We start from the raw sequence: 24,607 nt of genomic DNA on the forward strand, positions 1-24,607 counted from the left end.
TGGAAAGCTTTGAAGTTGTGCCATCATGTTTTTACCACTAAGTTAAATATGGATTCTTTTCAAAAGGAAGGATGGCTTTCAAATAGAAAACATTCTCTGTGAACTAGGTATCATAGCAATACCAAATTAGTCTACCAAAGTGTATTACAGACAGTAGTAAAACCAAAACAAAACATGATGCCAGAACAGACATAATAATATAGTTGACAGTGAGAAAAAATAGAGAAGTAAGAGGTAGAGAGATTTAGTTAAAAATATATATATTTATCCTCAAATATTATGTTCTGTCAGGACGGGTCACTGATCGGAACAAAAGCCACACACACACTCAGAGGATCAAATATAAAACTATATTGCTATTAAAACATCCAGAATAAAATTGGTTAATAGTTTAGTCCATTCTGGCAGTGTTCCCAGCTTAATTGTCTCTGAGATAAGCACAAGTCCTGGGCCAGAAGCTAAACTCATTAGAGGAAATTCCTTTGAAGTGATTCTGTCCATCAACTGAACTTACTGTTTCTCCAGAATATTTTCAGAGATACCAATTTAATGAGTTAGAGCGATCTGAAAGCATAAAGGTCTCCTGGAACACTGAAGCTCACACAAGGCCATGATTGTTTCAAATATTGTTCGCCATGCCCACTTATCCCCAGTCTGTTCCTTATATAGTGACAAGACATGGCCAAGTGTTCCCTAAAGCTACTAATGCCAAGACCCCATTCTTTTCAGATACTCTTGTCTGGACATAGATCTCCTCACTCTGCCGTCTAACATGGGCTCATCCTCTAATTCATCTTCCTCCTCTGACTCAGTCCATATGCCAACTGGTCCTCAGTCTCTGACTTCACATCACTCTCACTCTCAGACTCACATGCAGGAGTGAGCTACTAGGCAGAACAGGGGGAATGCCATTATGTTGACAGAAATGGAGCACGTAGGCTCGCTCCATTGCCATCCGGCATGCATGTGCCATGCACGCGCACAGGCACGATTCTGGTAAAAATTACTAGGTTTTTTGCTTCTGCACATGCGCAGAAGCAAACAAACTGGAAAGAGAGTTAGTTTGCTGCACATGCGCAGCAGCTGAATCTCGCTGCCGTGTCTATAGCAACAGCTAAGGCTGGCAGCAAAAGCGGCCTGCCCCAGTTCTGGCCACGTGGCCTGCTTTTTGATCTCCTGGCCACAGGAGAGATACCTGCAGCACGAGAGAGCACAGAACAGGCTGCACGGACAGAGCTGGGGCCACCCGTCCTGCTCCCTGTGCCATGGCCCCTGCAGAAGGTGATCCAGGTAAGCAGGGATGAGAAGTGTGGCGTGGCGAGTGAGGACAAGCGGCAAGGCGGGGTGAGTGAGGGTGAGCGGTGAAGTGGGGGGTTGGCAGCTTTACCTTGTTTTGCCAGTTACAAGCAACTGGCAACTCTTGTTTACAATTTCTGAAGGGTGCATTCATCAGCAAGAATTGGGCATGGGCGCGTGCCAGACACATTTCGGTAGGGCAGCGATTGGTAGCCCAGCCCTACTCACATGACAAGAACACTGGCCTAGGATACCAATACACATCCATCTCCTGGTCCTCAAAATCTCTGACCAGCTGAGCCGGACATGGACCAATCACAACATATTATACAAGGTATTTATCAAATACAGAGATAAACATGGTGAAATCTTGACTTTCAAAGGAGTCTAAATAGATTTAATGTTGCATTAAATCTGTTTCTGGATGAATTGCTTCGTACTTTAGTAATCCATAAAATACTTAGACTGTTACAACTGATTTTTTTAAAAGACATGTTGGTGACAAACTAAATAACATATGGTCTACCTTTTTAAAAACTTGATGGAACCAACAAGGAATCAGTATAGGATTGAATACATATTTAACTGCATAACCTCTATTGATTTCTAGTAATGTGTGGTATATTTCCTGATTGAAAGTTGAGGATACACATAGTCTTTGAGTTATAACCATTCATTTGGCCACAATTTGAAGTTACAACAGCACTGGAAAAAATGACTTAGATAATGAGCACTTGACTTACAGCAACCTTAGAATTTGTGATCAAAATTCAGGCACTAAGCAACTGGCATGTATTTATAATGATTACAGGTCATGTGATTGCCATTTTTTACTTTCCCAGCTGGCTTCCCACAAGCAAAGTCAGTATGGGAAGTAGATTTGCTTAACAACTGCAGTGATCCACTTAACAACTGTAACAAAGAAGTTTGTAAAACCTAGACCTTAACAACCATCTTATGATCATAAGCCAAAGACTACCTACATGGAATTTTTAATTCAGAAATCAATCTGAGTGCTAGAACTGCACAGAATGCCAATGCCAATGTTCTTTCAAATATTGTCATTGTGTACATTGTTGGGAAATTCTCAACAAGGCAAGGAGATGGGATCAAGCAGGAAGTTAGGTTTGTGTTGCTGCAGAGGTCACCAATTTCCCTCCTTTAAGTTCCATGGAATCTTATCTGTTTGTCCCCTAGAGCAGTGATTTTCAACCTTTTTTGAGCCGCGGCACATTTTTTACATTTACGAAACCCTGGGGCACATGGAGCGTGTGTGTGTGTGTGTGTGTAAAAATGTTTGGACAAAAAAATTCTCTCTCTCTTCCTCCCTTTTGCTCTATTTCTCTCTCCCACTTTCTCTCCCTTCCTCTTTCTATCTCTCTCTCTCTCTCCATCCCTCTTTCTTTCTCTTCCTTCCTCTCTTTTTTGTTCTCTTTCTCTCTCCCTCCCTACATCCCTCTATGTCTTTCTCTCTCTCTCCTTCCCTCCCTCTCTTTCTCTCTCTCTCTCTTGCTTTCTTTCTCCCTCTCTTTCTCTCTCTCTCTTGCTTTCTTTCTCTCTTGTTCTCTTTCTCTCTCGCTCGCTCTTTCTCTCTCTTGCTTTCTTTCTCTCTCTCTTGCTTTCTCTCTCTCTTGATTTCTTTCTCTCTTGCTTTCTCTTTCTCTTGCTTTCTTTCTCTCTGAGCTTCGCGGCACACCTGACCATGTCTCGCGGCACACTAGTGTGCCACGGCACACTGGTTGAAAAACACTGCCCTAGAGAAGGTAAGCAGTCTAGGGAGATTCCTGTACTATAGATAGAACACAATAAAGTACTTAATTTGAGCCTTTTACATGGGGATGTGGTTGATTGGGTCTGAAAGATATATTTCATTATCAGTCTGAAAGATATATTTCATTATCCTCTATCTCTCCCTCTCTCCTCTCTTTCTCACACACACATCACTATTCTACCCTCAGTCTCCACCTTACGTTGGTCATTCATCTCAAAAATTGTTATTTTAATACATTTCTGGAAATTAGTTATTTGGATATCTTTCTTTTCAGCTTTTGTTGTTGTTATTTATAGCTTAATACAATAAAAAGTCTTCCCTATATCATAAAAACACCAATTCTCATACCCACTCTGCAAAAAAAACCCAAAAAACCCCACACCTTACACAAATACTAATGTTACAAACTTTGCTGCTCTAGTTTCTATTTTTTCTTCTTCTAATCTTCATTAGTCAGATGTAACAGTACACATATTATGTAAAACGATACTATGGTGCTACCTGGTCCTCTCTTCTGTGATGAAATTTCTGAGAACAACTGAGAAAATGGCATTCATTATTGCAAAATGTTCTGTGAAATAACTAAAACAGCAATGTTGTTCAATTTTTCTCTTACACACACACACACACACACACATATTATGTCATAGTTTTAATTGTTCAGTTTTGCATACGGTATGAACCAAAAGTGATTTACAGCACAAACCATATTTTATGATTTTTCATATAGTAAAAACCCAGATAATGTTGATTTATTCAGCCAATCATGGTTCAAAAAACAATTTCCTAGTGTGGCATGTAACTGTAGGGATGGGAAATGACTTCACATGTGATGAATCATGATAGCATCAAATAAAGGATCAAAATTACATATTGTTTATCATTTGTTTTACATCATGATACGTGTGATATAACCCTATCATTTGTAGGTGATGCCAAGATTTGAGTTTCTCTCCCGCCTTTCCTCTTTCTCTCCCCATCCCTCTCCATCCCTCTCTTTCTTTCTCTCTCTCTCATGCATATACACACACATACACACACATATACACACACAATTTAGTGCCTCTTTGAAGGAGGAATGCTCCTGTTATTATTAATGAAATGTAACAATCAAAGCAAACAGAGAACAAAGTTTGTTCTCTATTTTCCTTTCAAATTGGCAAATACCATAGGTTTTACCATACAACCATATTGTATGATAAATGACTTTTTCTGTTTTAATTGCAATAATACGTATGCGAACAACCGCTTTCAACTCAATGTATAACGTTCTAAACTTGCTTGTAAAAAATATGATTTCTGAAATAAAACTGTCAAAGTCTGGAATGACCTACCTGATTCAGTTGTCTCAGTTACAAATTTTCAGTTTCAGTCACAAAATGACGTGTGTGGACCTTACGTCATATTTAAGTGGTCAGTAGGGATAGCGTGCATAAGTGCACTAGCCTGCATATCATCCATCATTGTATTTTTTCTCCTCTTATTCTTGTTCTCATTCTTGTTCGACAAATTCCAATAAATAAATAAAATTAAATTTAAAAAATGTTGTTCTAATTATAACTGCCTACTCTATTTGGTATATTTTGTTTGTATGTGATATGCGATGGTCATGTGAAGTAGATTTTATTGTAAATATTTTATCTTACCCAGAATCTGCTTGCTTCTCTTCATTATATATATTTTTTCCTTGACTGATTATTTGGCAAAAGCTACAAAACCAAACAGCAGAAAAGATGATGGGCAATTGCAACAAAGCTTTTGCAAAGCTCACAGATGGTTTTCAGACTATTTAATTTTCCAAATGAACTGGCCTCTGTCCCTTGTATGCCTCCAGCATGAGCACAATTTCTCTAAAGCTGTGCCACTAAGGTGAGAATGTTTTCTTTTTAAAAATCAAAATAAGGAGATTAAAGTCTTCTGTAAGGTTTACAGTTCTTGGCTTCAAGCAAACTCCTCTTCATTGAAAGAGTCACGTTTTGTGAGTACCTTATCTTTCCAAATATGTTTCAGCAAACAAGTTGATCCTTATTCTTTTTAATCTACTGCTTACTAGAATCTAAGCTGGGTAAGCCTAGGCTGATTGCAAACTGGCAAACAAAGCTTACTTATGCAGTCGATATAAAGAGGACTGGAGATGTTTTGTAATCAAAATCTGCACTACGGCAATTCAAACATTATGATGGATGTATTTTGTAACCTGTATGAATTAGAAGCATCTTTGCCCTCTTATTTCTGTTTTAAAAACATTTTATACTACTAGTAGAATATATATATCCATATGTTCTTCCTTAATCAACCCCCCAGAGAAGCAAAGTCTATATAGAAGTCTGCAATGTAATGAATTCTGATCAAAAATAACTACATTAGCAACTACTCTGGTTATTGAGCAGAGATATTATTATTTCATGATCCTATTTTAGCATATGAACATTATTGTCTCATAATCTTTACCAATGAGTATTATGGCTCTATGAACTCCAGTTCAAAATTTAATTTGAATCTGATAAACCCTCCCATAGAGCTTCGACTGTGGCAGATGTTAGAAAGAAGCTGTTGCTATCTTCTTAATATAACTGATTGTTTGTTTACCAAATAACTTTTATAGCCTGTTCCAAGCCTAATAGAACCTGGACATCATACAAAATAAGAAATAAGAATACACAGTAAAAAGTAAAAATTCATTCCATCATTTTCCAGTACTTTTATATAATGATTTTCCAATCAGGTTGGATCAAAGGCCTGGCTGAATATAATTATTTTCACTTATTTATGAAAAGAAAGAAGATTTGACTCTGGCAAACAGTTGCAGATGCATCCTAGGGTTGAATCATACAAGACTTTGTAGAACCACTATGAATTCTGGAAATCTACTGATAACCAATGCAATGTCTTTAAAATAGATGCTTTTTTACACTGCTCAGGTGAGCTTGCCATCACTCCCTCACTGCATTACACACCAACTGCAAGTTCGATTCCAAAGTCAGTCCATATGGAGCAGAGGTGTCAAACTCACTGCATGACCTTGTCATCACATGACATATTGTGACTTTCACTAAACCAGTGGTGGGAGTAGCCATTGTGTATCCAACCTGTGGGCCACAAATTTGACAATTCTGATACAGAGCATACGACAATACTGATAGTCCTCAATTTACAACCAATGGGGTCCAAAATTTCTGTGGTTAAGTGAGACATTTATTAAGTGAGCTTTGTCCCATTTTACGACCTTTCTTGCCACACTTATCAAGTGAATCACTGCAGTTCATAAGTTAGAAGCCTGGTTATTAAGTCAATCTGGTTTTCCCATTGACTTTGTTTGTCAGAAGGTACAAAAGGTGATCACATGACTTTGGGTGCCACAATGATCATAAATTTGAACCTTTTGCCAAGCATCTGAATTTTCATCACATGATCATGGTTGCTGCAATGGTTGTAACTGTGAATCACAACTTCAGGAGGATTTTGGTTCAGAGAGGTCCATAACAGAGACAGAAGTCCAAAACCTGCCATGCTTTATTCTAGCTATTTGAAGAGGAACACTGTATTATCTTTTATAAATGTCAAGGTTAGCAGTGAAATACAGTGGTACTTCTACTTAAGAACACCTCTACACTCTTCTAGATAAGAACTGGGTGTTCAAGATTTTTTTGCCTCTATTAAGGACCATTTTCTACTTAAGAACCTGAGCCTGGAAAAATTTTCCTGGAAATTTGAGAGCGGCACAACGGCCTGGACAATTTCCTGCCTTTCCCCCTGGGTTTCTCTCTCTGGCACAGTGTATGGGAGGCAGCCTTATGCCGGGTGTATGGGAGGCACGTGCTCCTCCTCGCCGCTTCAGAGTCCCTCTTTTATTTTTTAAAGCCTTAAAGGTTTTTTTGATTCCCCTGACCTCACCTTCTTCCTTCTCCTCCCTTCTCCTCCTCCTCCCACCCAAATTCTGAGCTTTTCTTTCTTTCCTAATGGTTTTGCACACATTATTTGCTTTTACATTGATTCCTATGGGAAAAATTGCTTCTACTTAAGAACGTTTCTACTTAAGAACCTGGTCATGGAACGAATTAAGTTCTTAATTTGAATTAAGCTCTTAGAAGTACCACTGTATTAGTTTTTTTTTAAAGCAAGAGAAATTCCTTGATGCAGTTTTGCAAATATGAACTAGATTCATGTCTAAAAGTTAGCATTAGCGATATGATAGGGGGGAAAAACAGTATCTCATTGTAACACCAATCCTAAAATCAGCCTATTATTTTTCCCCCTTTGCCTGCATATGAACTAATGCATTCATTACTAACCCTGAAATATAGTAGAAAAAAAATCTGGCAAATAACCATCCTATTATTAGATGGCTTTGCAATTAGACAGGTGTAGGTATGCACACACACACACACACACACACACACACTAAAACTCTAGAAATATTATATCTAATAAAATCCAACGAACTCCTAAAAACCTTTATTTCTCAGCATTCAGAATAATATAATCTATGTGCTGCAAACACATCCCCTTTCTTATCTGTTGCATTAATAATATTAGCAGTGGAATGATCCAAAATTATTATTATTCCAGCAAGAAGTAAGAAAGTTGAATCCTATGGAAAATAATCCCGGCTTTCCATTGAAATTTGGCAATAATAATAATTTCTAAATGTATATATAGTTTTAACAGGCGATCATTATCCCTTGATATTCCCCCTTTTGTTTTTAGTAATTGTTAAAAATACACTTAAGAAGCTTTTGGTTGGTTTTTTTTTACTGAGTGCAATTTTATTTTTAGTACAATAGTTTTGAAAGTTACTATTACAAACATGGACAATTTTGACACAATCAATGAGTTGAAAGAGAAAGGGGGCAATGTACAAGGGGATGCAATCCTTTACAGATATCTCATAGGCTATGTACACGACAGGACCCCTTTTGGCTGGAACAGTGCGTGTGACCTGAGGCTGTCTCCTGTTGTGTTTGTTCTTCGGGCCAGAGCATGTCCTTGACACAAGAGCCTGACAGCATCTCCAGGAGATCACAGCTCACTTGGAAAGCATTGTGGCTACCTTGCCAATGGAAATGGAGAAGGGGACTGCAGTGGTAAGCTTGACTGTCTGGACTGGCATCTTTCCATATACTTCTGACATCGAATAAAGGCATAAAAATATCCCTAAATTTAGAAGAAAAGAAAGATTTAAATTAAGCTTGTACAGACTGTCCATTCTGTATAAATCATCACTTATTTAGACACTTTTTGGAAGCTAACAGAAGAAAACAGAAGAAAAGATTTAAGTTCTACTCATCTACAGAAAAAGTAACATTTTCATAATAGTTATGTTAAGTATGAATGCATTCACTAACTAGCATATTTCATTTGAACAATAGAACTTTTATTCCTTTAAAAAAAAACCTTTGGAAAAAGTGGCATCTTAAGAGACCGGCATTCACTTTCTCTTGTGTAAAGCCTTAGGAAGGGTGAGCCCATGAGTTGTAAGCAGGGGTGAAATGCTCCCAGTTTGTTCATGCCTGTCAATCATTGGGGAGCCGGGTGCAAAGGCAGCATGAGGCTCCGCCCACTCAACCAGATAATGTATTTATTTATTTATTTATTGGATTTGTATGCCGCCCCTCCCCGTAGACTCGGGGCGGCTAACAACAGTGATAAAAAACAGCATGTAACAATCCAATACTACACAACTAAAAAACCACTTATTATAAAACCAAAGATACATACAAACATACCATGCGTAAATTGTAAGGCCTAGGGGGAAAGAATATCTCAGTTCCCCCATGCCCGACGGCAGAGGTGGGTTTTAAGAAGCTTACGAAAGGCAAGGAGGGTGGGGGCATTTCTAATCTCTGGGGGGAGTTGGTTCCAAAGGGCCGGGGCCGCCACAGAGAAGGCTCTTCCCCTGGGTCCTGCCAAACGACATTGTTTAGTTGACAGGACCAGAGAAGGCCCACTCTGTGGGACCTAACTGGTCGCTGGGATTCGTGCAGCAGAAGGCGGTCCCAGAGATAATCTGGTCCGGTGCCATGAAGGGCTTTATAGGTCATAACCAATAATAATAGTAATAGTAATAGTAATAATAATAACCCCACTGATGGGTACGCCTTGTCGTGGTAGTGGGGCTTGTGTGCTTCAATGAAGCTGAGAGCTGTGCCAGCGGTAGTGTAAACTACTGGTAGGTCTAACCTTGCCGGAATGGTCAAAGCAGAGGAGCCAGACTAAACCATTTAAACTAATGGAGAGACAAAACAAAAAGAAGTCCATACTGGCTCAGTCGTTGCCCAGGATAAAAAGGACCGTGGTGGCTGCTACATCACGCAGTCCTAGGTGCTTGGGAAGCGCCCGACTGGGGATGAAATACGAAATCCAGCATAGTGATCTCGTTTGCTGTATTGTATTGCCATAATAATAATTTATTAGATTTGTATGCTGCCCCCCTCCGCAGACTTAGGGCCACCAGTTTGATTCTTTTAACCTCTGCGCATGTACAGAATGCTTTGCACATGTGTAGAGGGTATAGGAACCCAAAGGGTGGCATCTGGCCATGTGATGGAGCCTCATGCTGCCTTCGCAACCAGCTCTCAGATGATCGATAGGTATGAGTGAACCAAGAGCATCTCACTCCACCCCAGATGTAAGAATCAAATAAGCCAAAATGGTGGGGGGGAGGGGGGGACGGGTAGGCAATCAATGATCCATTGCTTATTTACATGTTTGCAAAGCATAGGGCACACATGAAAAAGGAGCAGGGTTTGGGTGTCATGGTCACAGTCGCCATCCTGATCTTTCTGATATTTCTCAGTTGCAGAGACTTCTGATCCAGAAGGTAAGGTGACCCATCAATACCTCTGTCCTGCGTTATTAAGTCTGCTTTCCTTCTAAAACAATGTAAAACTCTGAACATTGCCACAACTGACAATACGGGATTCCATTATTTATCTATGTCCAGTAATATATGAATTCAGCCATATAATCAAATATCAAAACTAAATTCTCAGGATAACTTTTGAAATATATAAATAGGTCTGAAAATGATATAATAGCATTAGGGTTAGTGTTAGGAGATTCAAAACTATTTGAATAATAGTCTGTTATTCTTCAATTTCTAATTAGAGATATCACCGTCTAAAATTAATATTATTAGTTAACATAGTCATTAATGGAACAATTGACTCAGAACATAAACTATTTAAACCTTAATATATTCCTGCATAGCTACATTTTAAATGTTTACATTTAAATGACCTTAATTCAAAATCATCATCTGATATATATATATATATTTGTTTTCATAAATTTTCATGGGTATATGTATGTAGATTGTTCTGAGCCCCCTTTGCATAAATAAAAGAGATGACACGTCCCGCCTACCAGAAATTTGGAAACCAGCCTTAAACAAAAAAAACACTTCATAAAAATCACCATGTCAATCCTTCTAATAATTATGATTACACCAACCAATCAGATCACTAAAACATAATCACCCAATCTATTTGCTACATTCAAACCAAATCTCCACCCCCACACTATATACTAGGAAGAAATGACAGTTGCAAACATTCCATTTTACAACAGCACGAAGCTTGGAACTTCAGCCTGATGATGGTGAATGTGATTTCACCGAAACGTCACATAGACATGCAAAATATTACACAGGGCAAAACCCGAACTCAGAACAATCTACATATATATATAATTCTCTGCCTTACAAGGCAAAGGTTGCAGGTTCAAGTCCCAGTGGGTATGGCTAGCTGATGAGGCCAAAATAAGGCCGAAATAGATCTATCCTAGTCTCCCTTAATTTTCAAATTCAGCTTAAACATGTGACATATATATATATACTCAAGCTATTTTTTCATTCTGATTGAGCAACATGAATGATGACTCTTCTGAAGACTACTAAAGATACAACTCACAAACTAAATTTTGTACAATTTACTTCATTGCCTAGAAAAGATTAAATGTCAACATCTGGTATCTCAGGTTAGAGGAAAACCTCATCCCTTGACAGTTTCTGTTTACATTAATTTAGTCTCTCCCTATTTTCAACTTCATTATCTATTCTACCTGAAACAAAACAATTAAGTTATTTAGGTCATCCTTACCTTAACCCACATACATTTTCCATGAATTAGAGCAACATAGGAAGTTTATATATTATTGCAGACACTATACAGTTGTTGCTTGGCTACACTTCATATCTATTTATTAGAAAATTGGGGAAAGATATAAACTTTGTCATTACACGCAATCCTCAACTTATGACCACCTTCCTTCCTTCCTTCCTTCCTTCCTTCCTTCCTTCCTTCCTTCCTTCCTTTCCTCCCTCCCTCCCTCCTTTCCTTCCTGTTTAGAAACACTATAGTTTTCATTGATTAACCTTTGTAATATGCTGGGCTGAGGCAATTACCCCTGGCCTCTATTTTAAGATCAAGAGTAGCTCTAGCACTTGGACATATTTGCTGAGATCTATGCCTTTAGGTAGGAAAGTTAATAACAGGAGAATTGACACCTCTATTGCCTCAATGCCTGCATGAGTCATAAGTTTAATAAACCAGGACTTCCTTAATGTTGCAGCAGTAATAACTTCTAACCAAATGTTGAGGTTTTTTGCAATTCTCCCTCAAATTGCTCAGACTGTCTATATTTTACCAAAAGCTCTGCAAAAATCTTTGTTTCATTTTTTTAAAAAAATATCAAATTCAGAGAAGATCTTAAAGATGTTTAGGAAATCTGCAGTCAGAATTTAAAATCTGCTCTATATTTTTGCATTAAATGGAGATAAAGGAATATCTCTCCTCCCCCAAAGTACAGTAACTGAAAGAAGGCACTCATAACATGCCCCTTATTATTCATTAATGTAAATACCATCCCCCACATAGGAGAGGTTGAGAACATACTAGATTATGATTCCCATTTCATTAACAGCTGGCTTTGGGGAATGGTCACAACTGAATGATAGAGTAGGTATTTTGTTTGCAAGCTCTCCAGTTCAATCTAATGAATTTAGAGCTAGGTGTTAAGAAAGACTCCTCTGTCACTTTAGATACTGTTAAGTCTAAAGTGATCCAACAGTCTATCCAAGTAGAACCTAGCTTTCTAGGAGAGGAATTATGTCAGAATGTTGGAACAATATATGATGAGTGCTCTCCTCTAAGGGCTAATTCTTAAAGTGAGAAATGGCATAACATCAATTTGTAGTAGAAACTAGCAGTACTTAATAGTAAAAGGAGCAATATAGAGAAAGCTTGTCACTCTTGTTGTAAAACAGAAGTGCAATTGAACAACGAAATACCATTATTTTACCCTACGGTACATTGGTGAGTGGGTGGGTGGTTGTGGGTGGAAAGCAAAGATGCTTTTAATACCCAATTGTACTCAAAAATATAAACACAGTTACACAACGTAACAGTTACATGTTCAATAGTAAAGTAATTGGGCAATTGAAAAAAAATGTTGCCTCCTTAACTAGTCTTCAATAAATAGGCTGGCAACATAGTTATACTGAAACTTTTATTTAGCAATTTTGCATTCACCAGCAAAAAAAAGAAATGGAAGGTTAAGACCAGACATAGAAAATCAGATAGAAGAAGGAAATAGAAGTGAAAATTATCTGATATAATACATACACACAAACCAAAGTTAAGCAGACAATATTGCTGTTAAGGATATTAAAAATTAATGAAAGTTCAATTGAAATAAATGTGATTTGTTTCTATATTTTAGGAGCAGGAAATAAAGAAGATCAGAGAATCTATAGAAGAAATGAAAGCAAACATTCAGTTCAATACTACGCACCTTATATTTTAATAAACTAAACATCCCAATCCACATATTTATTGGGAAGAGAAGTACATGGAGTTAACTGAGTTACTTTTGAATCCATATATGGGATTCCAATAATAATTATCACTCATAAAAATGTGTGATGGAACCTGCATACACCTGGAATCCCTGAAGTTATAAGTGTTGTTAAGAATCTGAGATGCATAGAACAGTGTTTCCCAACCTTGGCAACTTGAAGATATCTGGACTTCAACTCCCAGAATTCCCCAGCCAGCATTCGCTGGCTGGGGGATTCTGAGAGTTGAAGTCCAAATATCATCAAGTTGCCAAGGTTGGGAAACACTGGCATAGAGACATTAGGCATTTAGTGTTACAAGTAAATACAGACTTTTTCCCCACATTAAAAAAGTTAACTATAGGCACTATTTTTCTTCAATGAAATGAAAGGTATCCAAGCATACTCAGATATATACTACAAGTGGGTTACATTTGCCTCTGGTCCCTTAGCAGTATTAGGTTGATCTTTGTCTTTTATTTTATTTATTTTAGAAACCAGTGCAATGCTAAATGCATTTGGCAACCTTCAGTTTGAAACCAAGAATAATAAACATTAAAAAAAAACAGATTATAGATATCCAGAACAGGACAGAAATAGTGATGGGCAAACCCAACGGTGTTCGGTTCGGCAAATTTGGCTGAATTTTACGCAAAATTCAGCTGAACCCGAACCGGGGAATCCTTCCCATGAAGAGATTCTGGGGGCGGAGCTTTGACGTCACCGGCAGGTTGCTAAGGACGCCAAGGTGATCACTTCCTGGATTCCATGGAATCCAGGAAGTGATCACCTTGGCGTCCTTAGCAACCTGCCGGTGACGTCAAAGCTCTGAACGCCAAACACGACCCCGAACTTTTCCCGAACTTTTGAAAAATTTCAAGTTCGTGTTCGCCATACCGAACACTGCAAAATTCAGTACGGACCCAAATTGTGCGGGTTCAGTTCGCCCATAACTAGATAGAAACCAATCTTACCAACAAGAAAACCTGCAGGGTCTCAGCAGCCATCCAACCCAAAGTCTAGAAGAATAGCTACGCTTTCAAAGATTTTCAGATCATTAGGACAGAACCATATGGATCTCTCTAGGGCAGTGATTTTCAACCTTTTTTGAGCTGCGGCACATTTTTTACATATACAAAATCATGGGGCACATTGAGCGGGGGGGGAATGGGGGGGGCTAAAAAAAGTTTGGACAAAAAAATTATCTCTCTCTCTTCCTTTCGCTCTATTTCTCTCCCTCTTTCTCTCTCTTCCTTCCTTCCTCTCTCTCCATCCCTCTTTCTTTCTCCCTTCCTTCCTCTCTTGCTTTCTTTCTCTCTCCTCTCTCTTGCTTTCTTTCTCTCTCTTTCTTTCTCTTTCTTTCTCTCTCTTCCTTCCTTCCTCTCTCTCCATCCCTCTTTCTCTCTCTCTCCTTCCCTCCCTCTCTTTCTCTCCCTCTCTTGCTTTCTTTCTCTCTCTCTTGCTTTCTTTCTCTTTCTATTTCTCTCTTGCTTGCTTTCTCTCTCCTCTCTCTCTTGCTTTCTCTCTCTTGCTTTCTTTCTCTCTCTTGCTGAGCTTCGCGGCACACCTGACCATGTCTCGCGGCACACTAGTGTGCCACGGCACACTGGTTGAAAAACACTGCTCTAGGGGGATACTAATCCAGAGGAAAAGTCCTGTGACAAATAAGGCATGCTTCCTAAATCTCAACAGATGATATTATTTAATTGAGAGGAGCCAGAACTCATTCACTATGCTTGATCTTACTGGACATTACCAGATGGGCTAATTACAGCTAATCAGATCAAAATTTCTATTTGTTACATTATGATCCAAGTTCATCAAATGTGTGAGGTCCATTTGCTACTCTAAACATCTTGAGATTAGAAATCTGACACAGGGAGGCAGGGAAGCAGAGACAAAACATGTTTTAGTCTTTGTCACGGTGGATACAGGGAACAAATCACTGTACCAAAAACATAACTGAAGATGGATTTTGAAAAGGTGTTTGAAGAAGAAAGAAAACCAGCATCATCTGAGTGTTCTGGAAACAAGCATTAAAGAAAATGTCCATGGATGTTTCAGAGAACAAATTTAGTCCCTTCCCGCCTGGTGGATCAATCAAAGGGCAAACCAGTGTGATAGAACTGAGAAGTGCATTGTTTGCTATCTTAAATTCCTAGTAGTAAAGTCATATGTATTTCTAACAAATCAAAATAATTGGGGGGGGGGGACTCCAGCAATCAGTAAGGACAAATTAATGAGGATAAGATATGATACTGAGTTTTCAACAGAAATAGACAATGTCACATGGAAGAAGCATTAGATTGGACACAAAGAGGAAAGAGAAGAACTTTGCCGTTTTCCTAGACCTTGCCAATTGAATAAAAGATGCTACTGATACTAGGATAGTATAGCTTCAGAGAAAAAAAAACAATAAGACAATTATTTTTTGATATAAGAAAGTACCCCAGTGGATAGATAGTGAATTACAATCCACAACCAGATGAGAGAATTATAGACCTAGGACCAAAAAGTTGACTGTAAAAAATAGGACTTCAGTAACCGAGTTGTCGAAGCGTGGAACTCATTACTGGACTCCATAGTGTCATCCCCAAACCCCCAACACTTTACCCTTAGATTATCTACGGTTGACCTATCCAGATTCCTAAGAGGTCAGTAAGGGGTGAGTACAACAGCAGGTTTGCCACAACGGTTCATGGCTAGCTAGAAACCATGCAGCCGCCTACCTGGACACCTTTTCTTCTGGACTCTGAGCAGCATGCAACTGGGAAAACACTACCCAAGGAATTGATCAAGAGGGCCCACATATGTTTTCAGGGGTCACATGCGTCCCCCTGGTATCACTCCGTGCCCCACTAGTTGAGAAGCACTGCTTTAAATAGAGATAGATAGGATAGATAGACACACAGAGAAAGAGAGACGGGGAGAGGAGAAATTTGAGAGAAACTTTTACTGTTGTGTGGCAGCCATTATTATTTTTTTAATGCTTTGTTTTTGCCCTGAAAAGATTGGGACGCTATTGAAACCTAGAAGAAAGTTAGAGATGGTAGTTGAAGAGGGTTTTTTAAACATCAGTAAATTAATGGAGAATATAAAGGAAGGAAAGAAGGAAGGAAAGCCCAATGAAGGGTTTATATTGTGGGGGGAGGAAGAGTATTTAAAAGCCATAGAAAAGAAATCTGACTGAAAATGAATTATTCATTCGCAAAATAAGCAACATAAAGAAGAACATATGTGTGTTTATGTATATGTGCATGTGAGAGTCTATTGCATTTAATATGCACACATGCTAAATTATCCTGATATTTTTTTAAATTGTTCCTTGTTGATACCAAGAGTGATAAAGTCCACATTATTACAATTTATTTGTCAGCAAATTACCCAATAAAAGCAACACATCATATAACATCTACCATAGGACATCAAGCAATTCCTGCTTCAAATTTCATGGAACAAGAGCTTGGCAAACAAAGCACAGATGTTACGTACCCGCATAAAGTCAACATGGTTTCTTTCCTGCAATAAATTACAGTGGAAGATTAGAAACACAGGCAGTATGGACTGAAAATGTGTCCCTGCATATGGAGGCATGGTAAGAAGGAAATATTAGCTGAAAGAGGGGGGAGAGGGAAAAGGTAGGACAGCCCCAGTTCTGGATAGTTGTCCTAATAATGTCTTCTCATTATTGTCTTCTCACTGGGGAATCCCAGTTGTCAACAGAGGGCAGATTCATAGGAAGAGGGACCATAGTTTGTCAGCCATAATTACCTCAAATGGGGCTTTGATTCCCTGAACGGAAGGAGACCTTCATGCAGTTAAAAGTTAAAATAGACTGTTAACAGTGCTCCCCTGCTATGTACAAGACAAAGCTTGTTAATTTTTAGAAGTATTTGAGAGGGGGAATCCACAGTCAAGGATATAAACACAGATGTCAGACACCAAAGGAAATTTATACAGATGGAACATAACCCTCAGTGTGGCTTCAGATTCCTTTCTGGTTTTGCTGTATTGAATGATGACATTTTAGAGAGGAGCTGGCTATATATTTAGCAGATGGTTAATTCAATTATTTTCAGAAGAAACATGAATCAGGGAGTCTATGCAGAGGTCCAAAATATTTATAAGAAATGGAATGAAATAAGCAAGATTACGATTTTCTTAAATACCTACATCAGAATACCACATCACACCTACTCAATTGCAAATCATTGCTGGTACAACTTTCATTTCCCTTTCTTTGTCCCCAATATTTTCAGATTAGCTTTCCTTACTGCCAAATAAATGAACGAAAAGCAAGACTGAGGAACAAGGAATATGGAGACAGAGGACAGAAAGCACTCCCAACCCAGAGGCACAATGGAAAAGCCGGCTTCTTCAAGTTGCAGAGAGTCAATGTTTCTTATTGGTTAGAATGAGAATGCTTTGGTTTGAGCGCAGAGTGCACAGTGGACATGGGCATGTTGTGCACCATACACGAGGTTCAATTCTCAGGTGATAATAAGTGGTAGTCTATTCAAAAGAAAACTATGCAAGCCCCTTGCAGATTATCATAATCAAGATAAACAAAACACCTTGGCAATTAGGATAGCAGGATTACTGTGGCAAGCTACGCCTCTTTTCTACAATTTGAGTCTTGCCTTCTACTTAGAATCCCAGCAGCCGATTAGGTCTCACAGAGTTGGCCTTCTCTGGGTCCCGTCGACTAAACATTGTCATCTGGCGGACCTAGCGGAAGAGCCTTCTCTGTGGCGGCCCCAGCCCTGTAGAATCAACTCCCCTAGATTCGAATTGCCCCCACCTTCCTTGCCTTCTGCAAGATGTTGAAGATCCATCTGTGCCGCCAAGCATGGGGGGATTAACGTCTCCCCCACCTTTCTGACTTAAGCATATGAGATTGGTGTGACTGCTTTAGAATTGCTAGTTTTTAATAATAATGGGTTTTTAATATAGTTTTATATTGGATTTGTATTCTACTGTATTACTATTGCTGTTGTGAGCCGCTCCAAGTCCTCAGAGAGGGGCAGCATGCAAATCTAATAAATTATTATTATTATTATTATTATTATTATATACATTAATCTGCACTGAAAATACATTTTCAGTGCAGATTAAGGTGTGTATGTGTGTGAATGTATGTATGTCGCTTAATGTACAGTTGAGGAAATTGGAGAGCAGATCTACTTGATTTTCCCTTCACCCTTTAAAGTAGAAATAAAAGAAAACTTTAATTTGTCTAACTTCTCTATTGCAATCAGATATTTCTCATAAAATTAATAAATTGGGGATGCCACTTATTAATTACCATTTGGTTTTAATTTATGTACTATTATATTTACATATGTACTTGACCATACTGATGGTGTACAGTATTTGTATAGTTTCTCATTTATTATTATTATTATTATTATTATTATTATTATTATTATTATTATTAGGGTATAAGCTTTAGAATCCTAATATGATGCCTGGGGGTGTTGGGTACTTTGGTTCCTTTGATGCCTGCCATGATTTATACCCTTCCTAATTTTTTTCCATTAGAAAAATCAATTAAAGCAAATGGGAGAGTGGTGAAGTAAAAAGCAAAGTGTGGATTTCCAGCATCATCTTTATTTCCAAAGATCCCAGGGCTCCAGGGTCCCATAAACGTTCCTTAAAATTAACCCTAACATGGGCTGTAGCCCATCTGTCAGCTGGAAATATGCCCACCTGCCTAGCAAAAGAAGAAAATTAAACAGGGGTAATAGGGTGTATCCTGCAGGCTTAGGAGAGAAGAGAAGGTGGCATGTTGCATGGTAATAAATCGGTGCTTTGAAACTGATCATGGATCTCACGGTAGTCATTGTGAGAATTGGAGTCTTGCTCACTAAATTCCAAATGTGCCCACCACCCCCAGCCAGAAATAGTTGGGGAACATGAGAAGGCTCGAATCCCTTGGCAACATTCAGTCTCATCCTACAAAAATGTTTGCATGCACATAGGCCTAAACTACACAGAAGTGATAAAAATGTATACTTCAATATCACCAAGATCTCACTCATTGTTTTGTTTTCTGGCAAAACTTGGTAATTTCGCCAAATAAGTCAATTTTGCAGTTAATATAAACATGTATTAGAAGAAAAAAACCCTCATTAAATATTTCATGCCACAAATATGTAATGGAAGATCGTTAAATTGCCTTTAATGTTTTGAAATCACTAAAATATAAGATATAAAGGGTAAAATTTAAATATAAGCCAATATTTCTATAGATCATGAAAAGAGCAAAGGCGAAAACCCACATGAAAGAGATAAGCCTTCTAAAATGTATAAGTCAAGCATTAAAGGCATTAACTAAGAACATTGAAAACAAGACAATGCAAAAACAGTGTAAAAACTAAGGGAAAAGAAAAACCTTAGAAATACAACTACAGGGACTTCCAGACTGAGATTATATTGTGGAGGTATCTTTTCCGCTCACTTTCAGAATATGTGACCTATATCCTTTTGGAAAAATATGAATAAAAAATAAACATACTAAAAACTCTCTTCTTTGCTTTAGATTGAGCCTTCATTAAATGTTTCTACAGCTTCTATATTCCCCAAATTCATTATTGAGGATGCTAAAGGCAAAAAAAGATGATTTTGATTTAGTAGATCAGCAATTTTTATATTTGAGTTATCACATTGAGGCAACGATTTCTAAGGAAGGAATTAATATTCCAACCCCCCCACACCGAGATTCATTCGGACCCCACCCTCCTGGACTTCCGAAAGGACTTAAAACACAGCTCTGCTGCAGGCCTGGGGCCATTGACCATTATATTCTGCTCCGGCCAGAAGTTATGAACGAATGATGTGTGAATGTTTTAATATTAGGGTTTTAAAATTGTATTTTTAAAATTGTATTTTTATTGTTGTATGCCGCCCTGAGAAGGGTTGTCTATAAATTTAAATAAATAAAATAAAATAAATAAATTTTAAATAGCGTAACTTGTCCAAAGTTTACACACAATAAAGCTATTCCTTTACATGTTCTTTCTCTCTTCAGACAATTACAAACTTTCAAAAATCTGTAAAGTTCCATTCTGAATATTTCCTTATAGATTAATAAAGGTCTATAGCAGTGATGGTGAAACTATGGCATGGGTGCCAGAGGTGGCACACGGAGCCGTATCTGCAGGCATGCAAGCTGTTGCCCTACCTCAGCTCCAGCACGCATGTGCGCAACTGATTTTTGACTCTCATGGAGGCTCTGTGAGGGCATTTTCGGTTTCCAGAGGGCCTCTGGGGGGATGGGAGGTCATTTTTGCCCTTCCCAGGCTCCAGGGAAGTGTCTGGAGCCTGGGGAGGGTGAAAAATGGCTCACCAGATGTTGGGAAACAGGCTGTTTCTGGCCTCCAGAGGGCCCCCAGAAGGGCAGGCATTGAATTATGGGTGTGTGCACTAGTGCAGGTGCGATAATGTATGTTCATGTGCTTTCGACACCTGAGGGGGGGAAAGGTTCACGATCACTGGTATAGTGATGATTTTTAAAAAAAATAAAGGTTTGTTAACATTATATTTACAGTACTTGCTTAACTGATTGTGTATGCTGGTAAAGTTTCTACTGATTGCCAAATTATTTTCTAATATCTTTATTAAACAACTTTAACTCTAGGAAGCAGAATGGAAATAGGAAAAATGGCAGACCATCCCTATCTGAAATAGCACAAAACATGGTACACATCTAGAGAACATAATGGAAACATTTTTTTAGTAAATATGTCTATAAGTAGAATAAGCAAGTGGTATTACTCCATTCTGTTTAGCCCAGATTTATCCATACATATTACAGTTATGCATTTTGCTTACAAATAATGTAAAAAGGGTAGAAACCCAATAAATTCCACATTATCACAATATCTCATTAGGTGCCAATTTTGGAGGCTACTGCAGGAAACAAGGCTCACAAAATAATCTATTCTTTCCATTAATGCTGAACAGAGTTTTTGTTCCTTCTTCACAATGATTTACTGCTTCAACCCACACTATAAAAATGCATATGTTCTAAACTAATAATCTATGAGTCTGCCTATAATAACATTTAGATATTATTATTGTGCTTTTGGAGATGACTTCCATTCACCTTCCTGATTGTCTTTGGAAAGCATGATTTGCATTTTAGATAAAATAATCTCCAGGCTTCCTCCTTCTGCAACATAGTTCTTGGCATGAGCTGTATTTCATACTGTCAGTTCCACTCATTGCTAATTAGCATGGAGAATTGCACTGATGTTAACCATCATTTTCATCCTTTCTTCCCACCTTCAAAACAAGGGTTTGGTTGCCTAATGAGGCTCCTGAGGATAATCAGAAAGGCAACAGGACACATTCATTTATGCTGCAGCTCAGCCACACCAGGGCTATCATACCCCAACTGAAAGCATTCTCCAGTAAGTGAAAATTACAGTCACAGGGTGCCCATGGGAAGAGGGTTATAATGCAATGCTGCAAATGGAAGAGATGTGCTGTGTGTTATGTGCAAGGACAACCTATAGAAAGGAATTTTGCTGGTTATTGCAGTGTTGTCTCAAATTTGGTGATTGGGGTCAAGATCCAAAAAAAGTACAAATGTTAACAAGGAAATGTGATCCAATTTGAACATGAATGTGAAACTGGAAAATTGTGTTTAGTTGCATTCTATATATATTCTACGTTCATACATACCATATTTTTCGGAGTATAAGATGCACCCTTTTCCTCTCTCAAAGAGACTGATAATTTGGGTGTGTCTTATACTCTGAAAGTAGCTTTATTTTTCAGCCCTAACTAGCTGCTAACAATCTTCCCAACTCTTACCTTGAAGACTCTTTTTTCTTGTTTCTCTCTGCAAGGAATGTTTTCCAAATCCTAAGTCTTTGCACGGGCTTTTTCATTGCTCTAACTTGCTCTGAATAAGTTTCTTTCCAGCCCTAACCAGCTGCTAAGATGTTCACTGCTCTTACCGTCTTGCAAGCTCTTTCATTGTTAATCTCTGCTAAAAATGTTTTCTAAACCCTGTCTTTGTAGGGGGTTTTTCATTCTCTATTTGCTCCTAATGTTTCTTTCCAGCCCTGACCATGTGCTACCAATGTTCCCAGCTCTTTTTCGTTTGCAAGCTCTTTCATTGTTACTCTCTGCAAAGAATGTTTTCCAAGCCTTAAATCTTTGTAGGATGGTTTTTTTCCCATTCTCTACTTGCTCTGAATGTTTCTTTCCAGGTACTAATGATGTTCCCAGCTCTTACTGGCTTACAAGCTCTTTCATTGTTATTCTCTTTGAATAAGGTTTTTTTAAAGCCTTAACCAGGGGATAAAATAATGTGCTGAAGCTGACCAGACTAAGGACACTACCCAGAGGAATACCTGATAAGCAGATTCCTTTCCCTACTTTCCTCCCCAAAAAGTAAGGTGTGTCTTATACTCAGGCACATCTTATACTCCTAAAAATACGGTACAAACATTTCTGCATTCACATTAAAATACAAATAAGTTGCTAATTGTGCCTTTCTAGATACGATTTAAATAAGCATGTAAATAAATAAATAAATAAATATGTACAATTTGACTGTTTCAAGCAAAATTTCCAACAGAAATAGTATCACATATTATACACATGCAGGAAGATAAAAGTATTGTGTAAAGGAGTAAATTTGTCGAAATGGTAATTGGAAAAGTGGTGTTTATTTAAAGATCTATAGTTACACTTGGTTTGGGAAATGTCTGCCTTCTGTTTGTTTCTTTTCCCTTACATTTTGGCCCTTAGCTTTTTCCTATAGCCTGTCTTCTGTTCTGTATAGACAGCATCCAAACAATGGCATGAAATATGATCAGGGCATTTTGTTTTATTTTTATTTTTAAAAAACGTTATTCGAAGTTCAGGGAGATTTCAGTTTCTTTTAAAAATAGATTGAAAGACATAGCTTATTACTGGAATGTTTCCATTTTTATGAAAGAAAGCCACAAAATCTTTTATGATATGTAAATAATAGCATACCCATAAATAGTTGGGTTTAAAGGGAACCCAAAGCAAGGTGTTTAACTGGAATGCGTGAGTCTAGGGTGAACTTATTAGAAAAGCAAAGCCTTTTACATTTTGCAAGGGATTTGCCTGCCAGAAAAATTCAAATAGAGCCTAAGTTGAGAACCGGTATACATTAAGACTTGTCACAGTTTTAAAATCAATTCTAAAAGGGGAACCCAAAAATGTGATAGCTTTCCAAGCAAACACATTGTAGTTAAAACGTATTAGGAGCATTTAGAAATCAAAGGGAAAAAAATCTACCTTGTACTCTTAAATTGCACATGTGTAGCCTGCAGTTGCAAATCAACATCAATAATTGTAGTAATTCACTCAAAACCATAATGGATAAATGATGCTCTGTGTTTCTGTCCCTGCCAGCTGGAAAACTCCTACATCAGAGTCAGCTACAGCCTGCATATTGTATTACAAATATGTTCCTTCAAATTATGGGAAGTCTGCAGTATTGTAGTCTGTAACAACAGCTAAGTATCAGGTTAGACCTTTGTTTATCATAATCAAAAGTATCAGGATGTTGTAAGACAGCTTTTTCCATATTAACAAAAAATATTTATGAGATTTTCAAATATTAATTATTTAGTATTTTACCTATGTCTAATTTTGCTCCTCAAGATAATAGCAGGAATATAAGTATAGCTTGGTTCCCTATTTCTTGTGACGTAGAAAAATAAATATGCAGTTTTACATAGCATTCCTGAGATGTTATAGAACACATATTTATGATCTATTTAAAGAATAGCTAAGAATCAGTTATTAGAGGGCAATGCTGTGAGTCTCAGATGTTCTTGGGTTTCCATGTCTGTGATATTTCCCACAGGCTGTTGTTGTTGTGACTACTACTACTACTACTACTACTACTACTACTACTAATACTACTACTATATATTAAACCTACAAAGTTTGCTTGCATTTTAATGTTTAAAGTAGAAACATAGAAACATAGAAGACTGACGGCAGAAAAAGACCTCATGGTCCATCTAGTCTGCCCTTATACTATTTCCTGTATTTTATCTTAGGATGGATATATGTTTATCCCAGGCATGTTTAAATTCAGTTACTGTGGATTTACCAACTAGATATGTAGATATGTTTTTAATTTTAAACTTAATTTTTGCCATGTAAAGTGTCAACACTGAATTGAATGAATAAGATGTGATCTGCGTACATCAACTCCTGTGATCATTCTATCACTAAAATAAAGGAAATTATTAATAGCAGGACTTGCTTAACTATAATACTATATTAAAATTGCCTATGATAGAGATTTTTTACTTTGTTGAATGCTTCATAATTTATATATATATAAATAAAATCCCAGTGCGAGTATGGCTAGCTGAGAGGAAACAACCTTCGAAATAAATTATATTGATCTCCCTTCATTTTCAATTCAGCAAAAATAAGTTACACATACAGAATATACAGTAGTTTGTCGGCTATGAAAAATTAACTGCCTTGAATATGGCCTTGGGTGGGGCTGAGAGGCAAAAGGAAGCATTAAGCTCCTCCCATATTTGGGTATGCCAGGGTGATTTGACAGAAAAAAGACATATAACACTTCCCTGGTACAAAGCTAAATGGAGAAGATCCTGTGGCCTAGAGGTTCATTCTCTGCCTTACAAGGCAAGAGGCTACAGGATCAAATCCCAGTGAGGGCATGGCTAGCT

General features: G+C 37.8%; 1 protein-coding gene across 9 annotated transcripts in view; it reads right to left on the reverse strand.

Moving 5' to 3' along the window:
- Positions 1–7,807: 7,807 nt before the first annotated feature.
- Positions 7,808–24,607, reverse strand: part of EPHB1 (EPH receptor B1) — a 476,084-nt gene continuing 459,284 nt past the window's right edge. For all 9 annotated transcript variants that reach the window (XM_070753153.1, XM_070753155.1, XM_070753156.1 and 6 more), the window contains one exon: positions 7,808–8,221. Coding sequence is in view for 6 of the 9 variants with exons in the window: in XM_070753155.1 (XP_070609256.1) it covers positions 7,954–8,221 (268 nt within the window). In the remaining 3 variants the exon portion in view is untranslated. The remainder of the gene's footprint in view (positions 8,222–24,607) is intronic.

Source organism: Erythrolamprus reginae, chromosome 5, assembly GCF_031021105.1.
Source record: "Erythrolamprus reginae isolate rEryReg1 chromosome 5, rEryReg1.hap1, whole genome shotgun sequence".
Classification (NCBI taxonomy): Eukaryota; Metazoa; Chordata; class Lepidosauria; order Squamata; family Dipsadidae; genus Erythrolamprus; species Erythrolamprus reginae.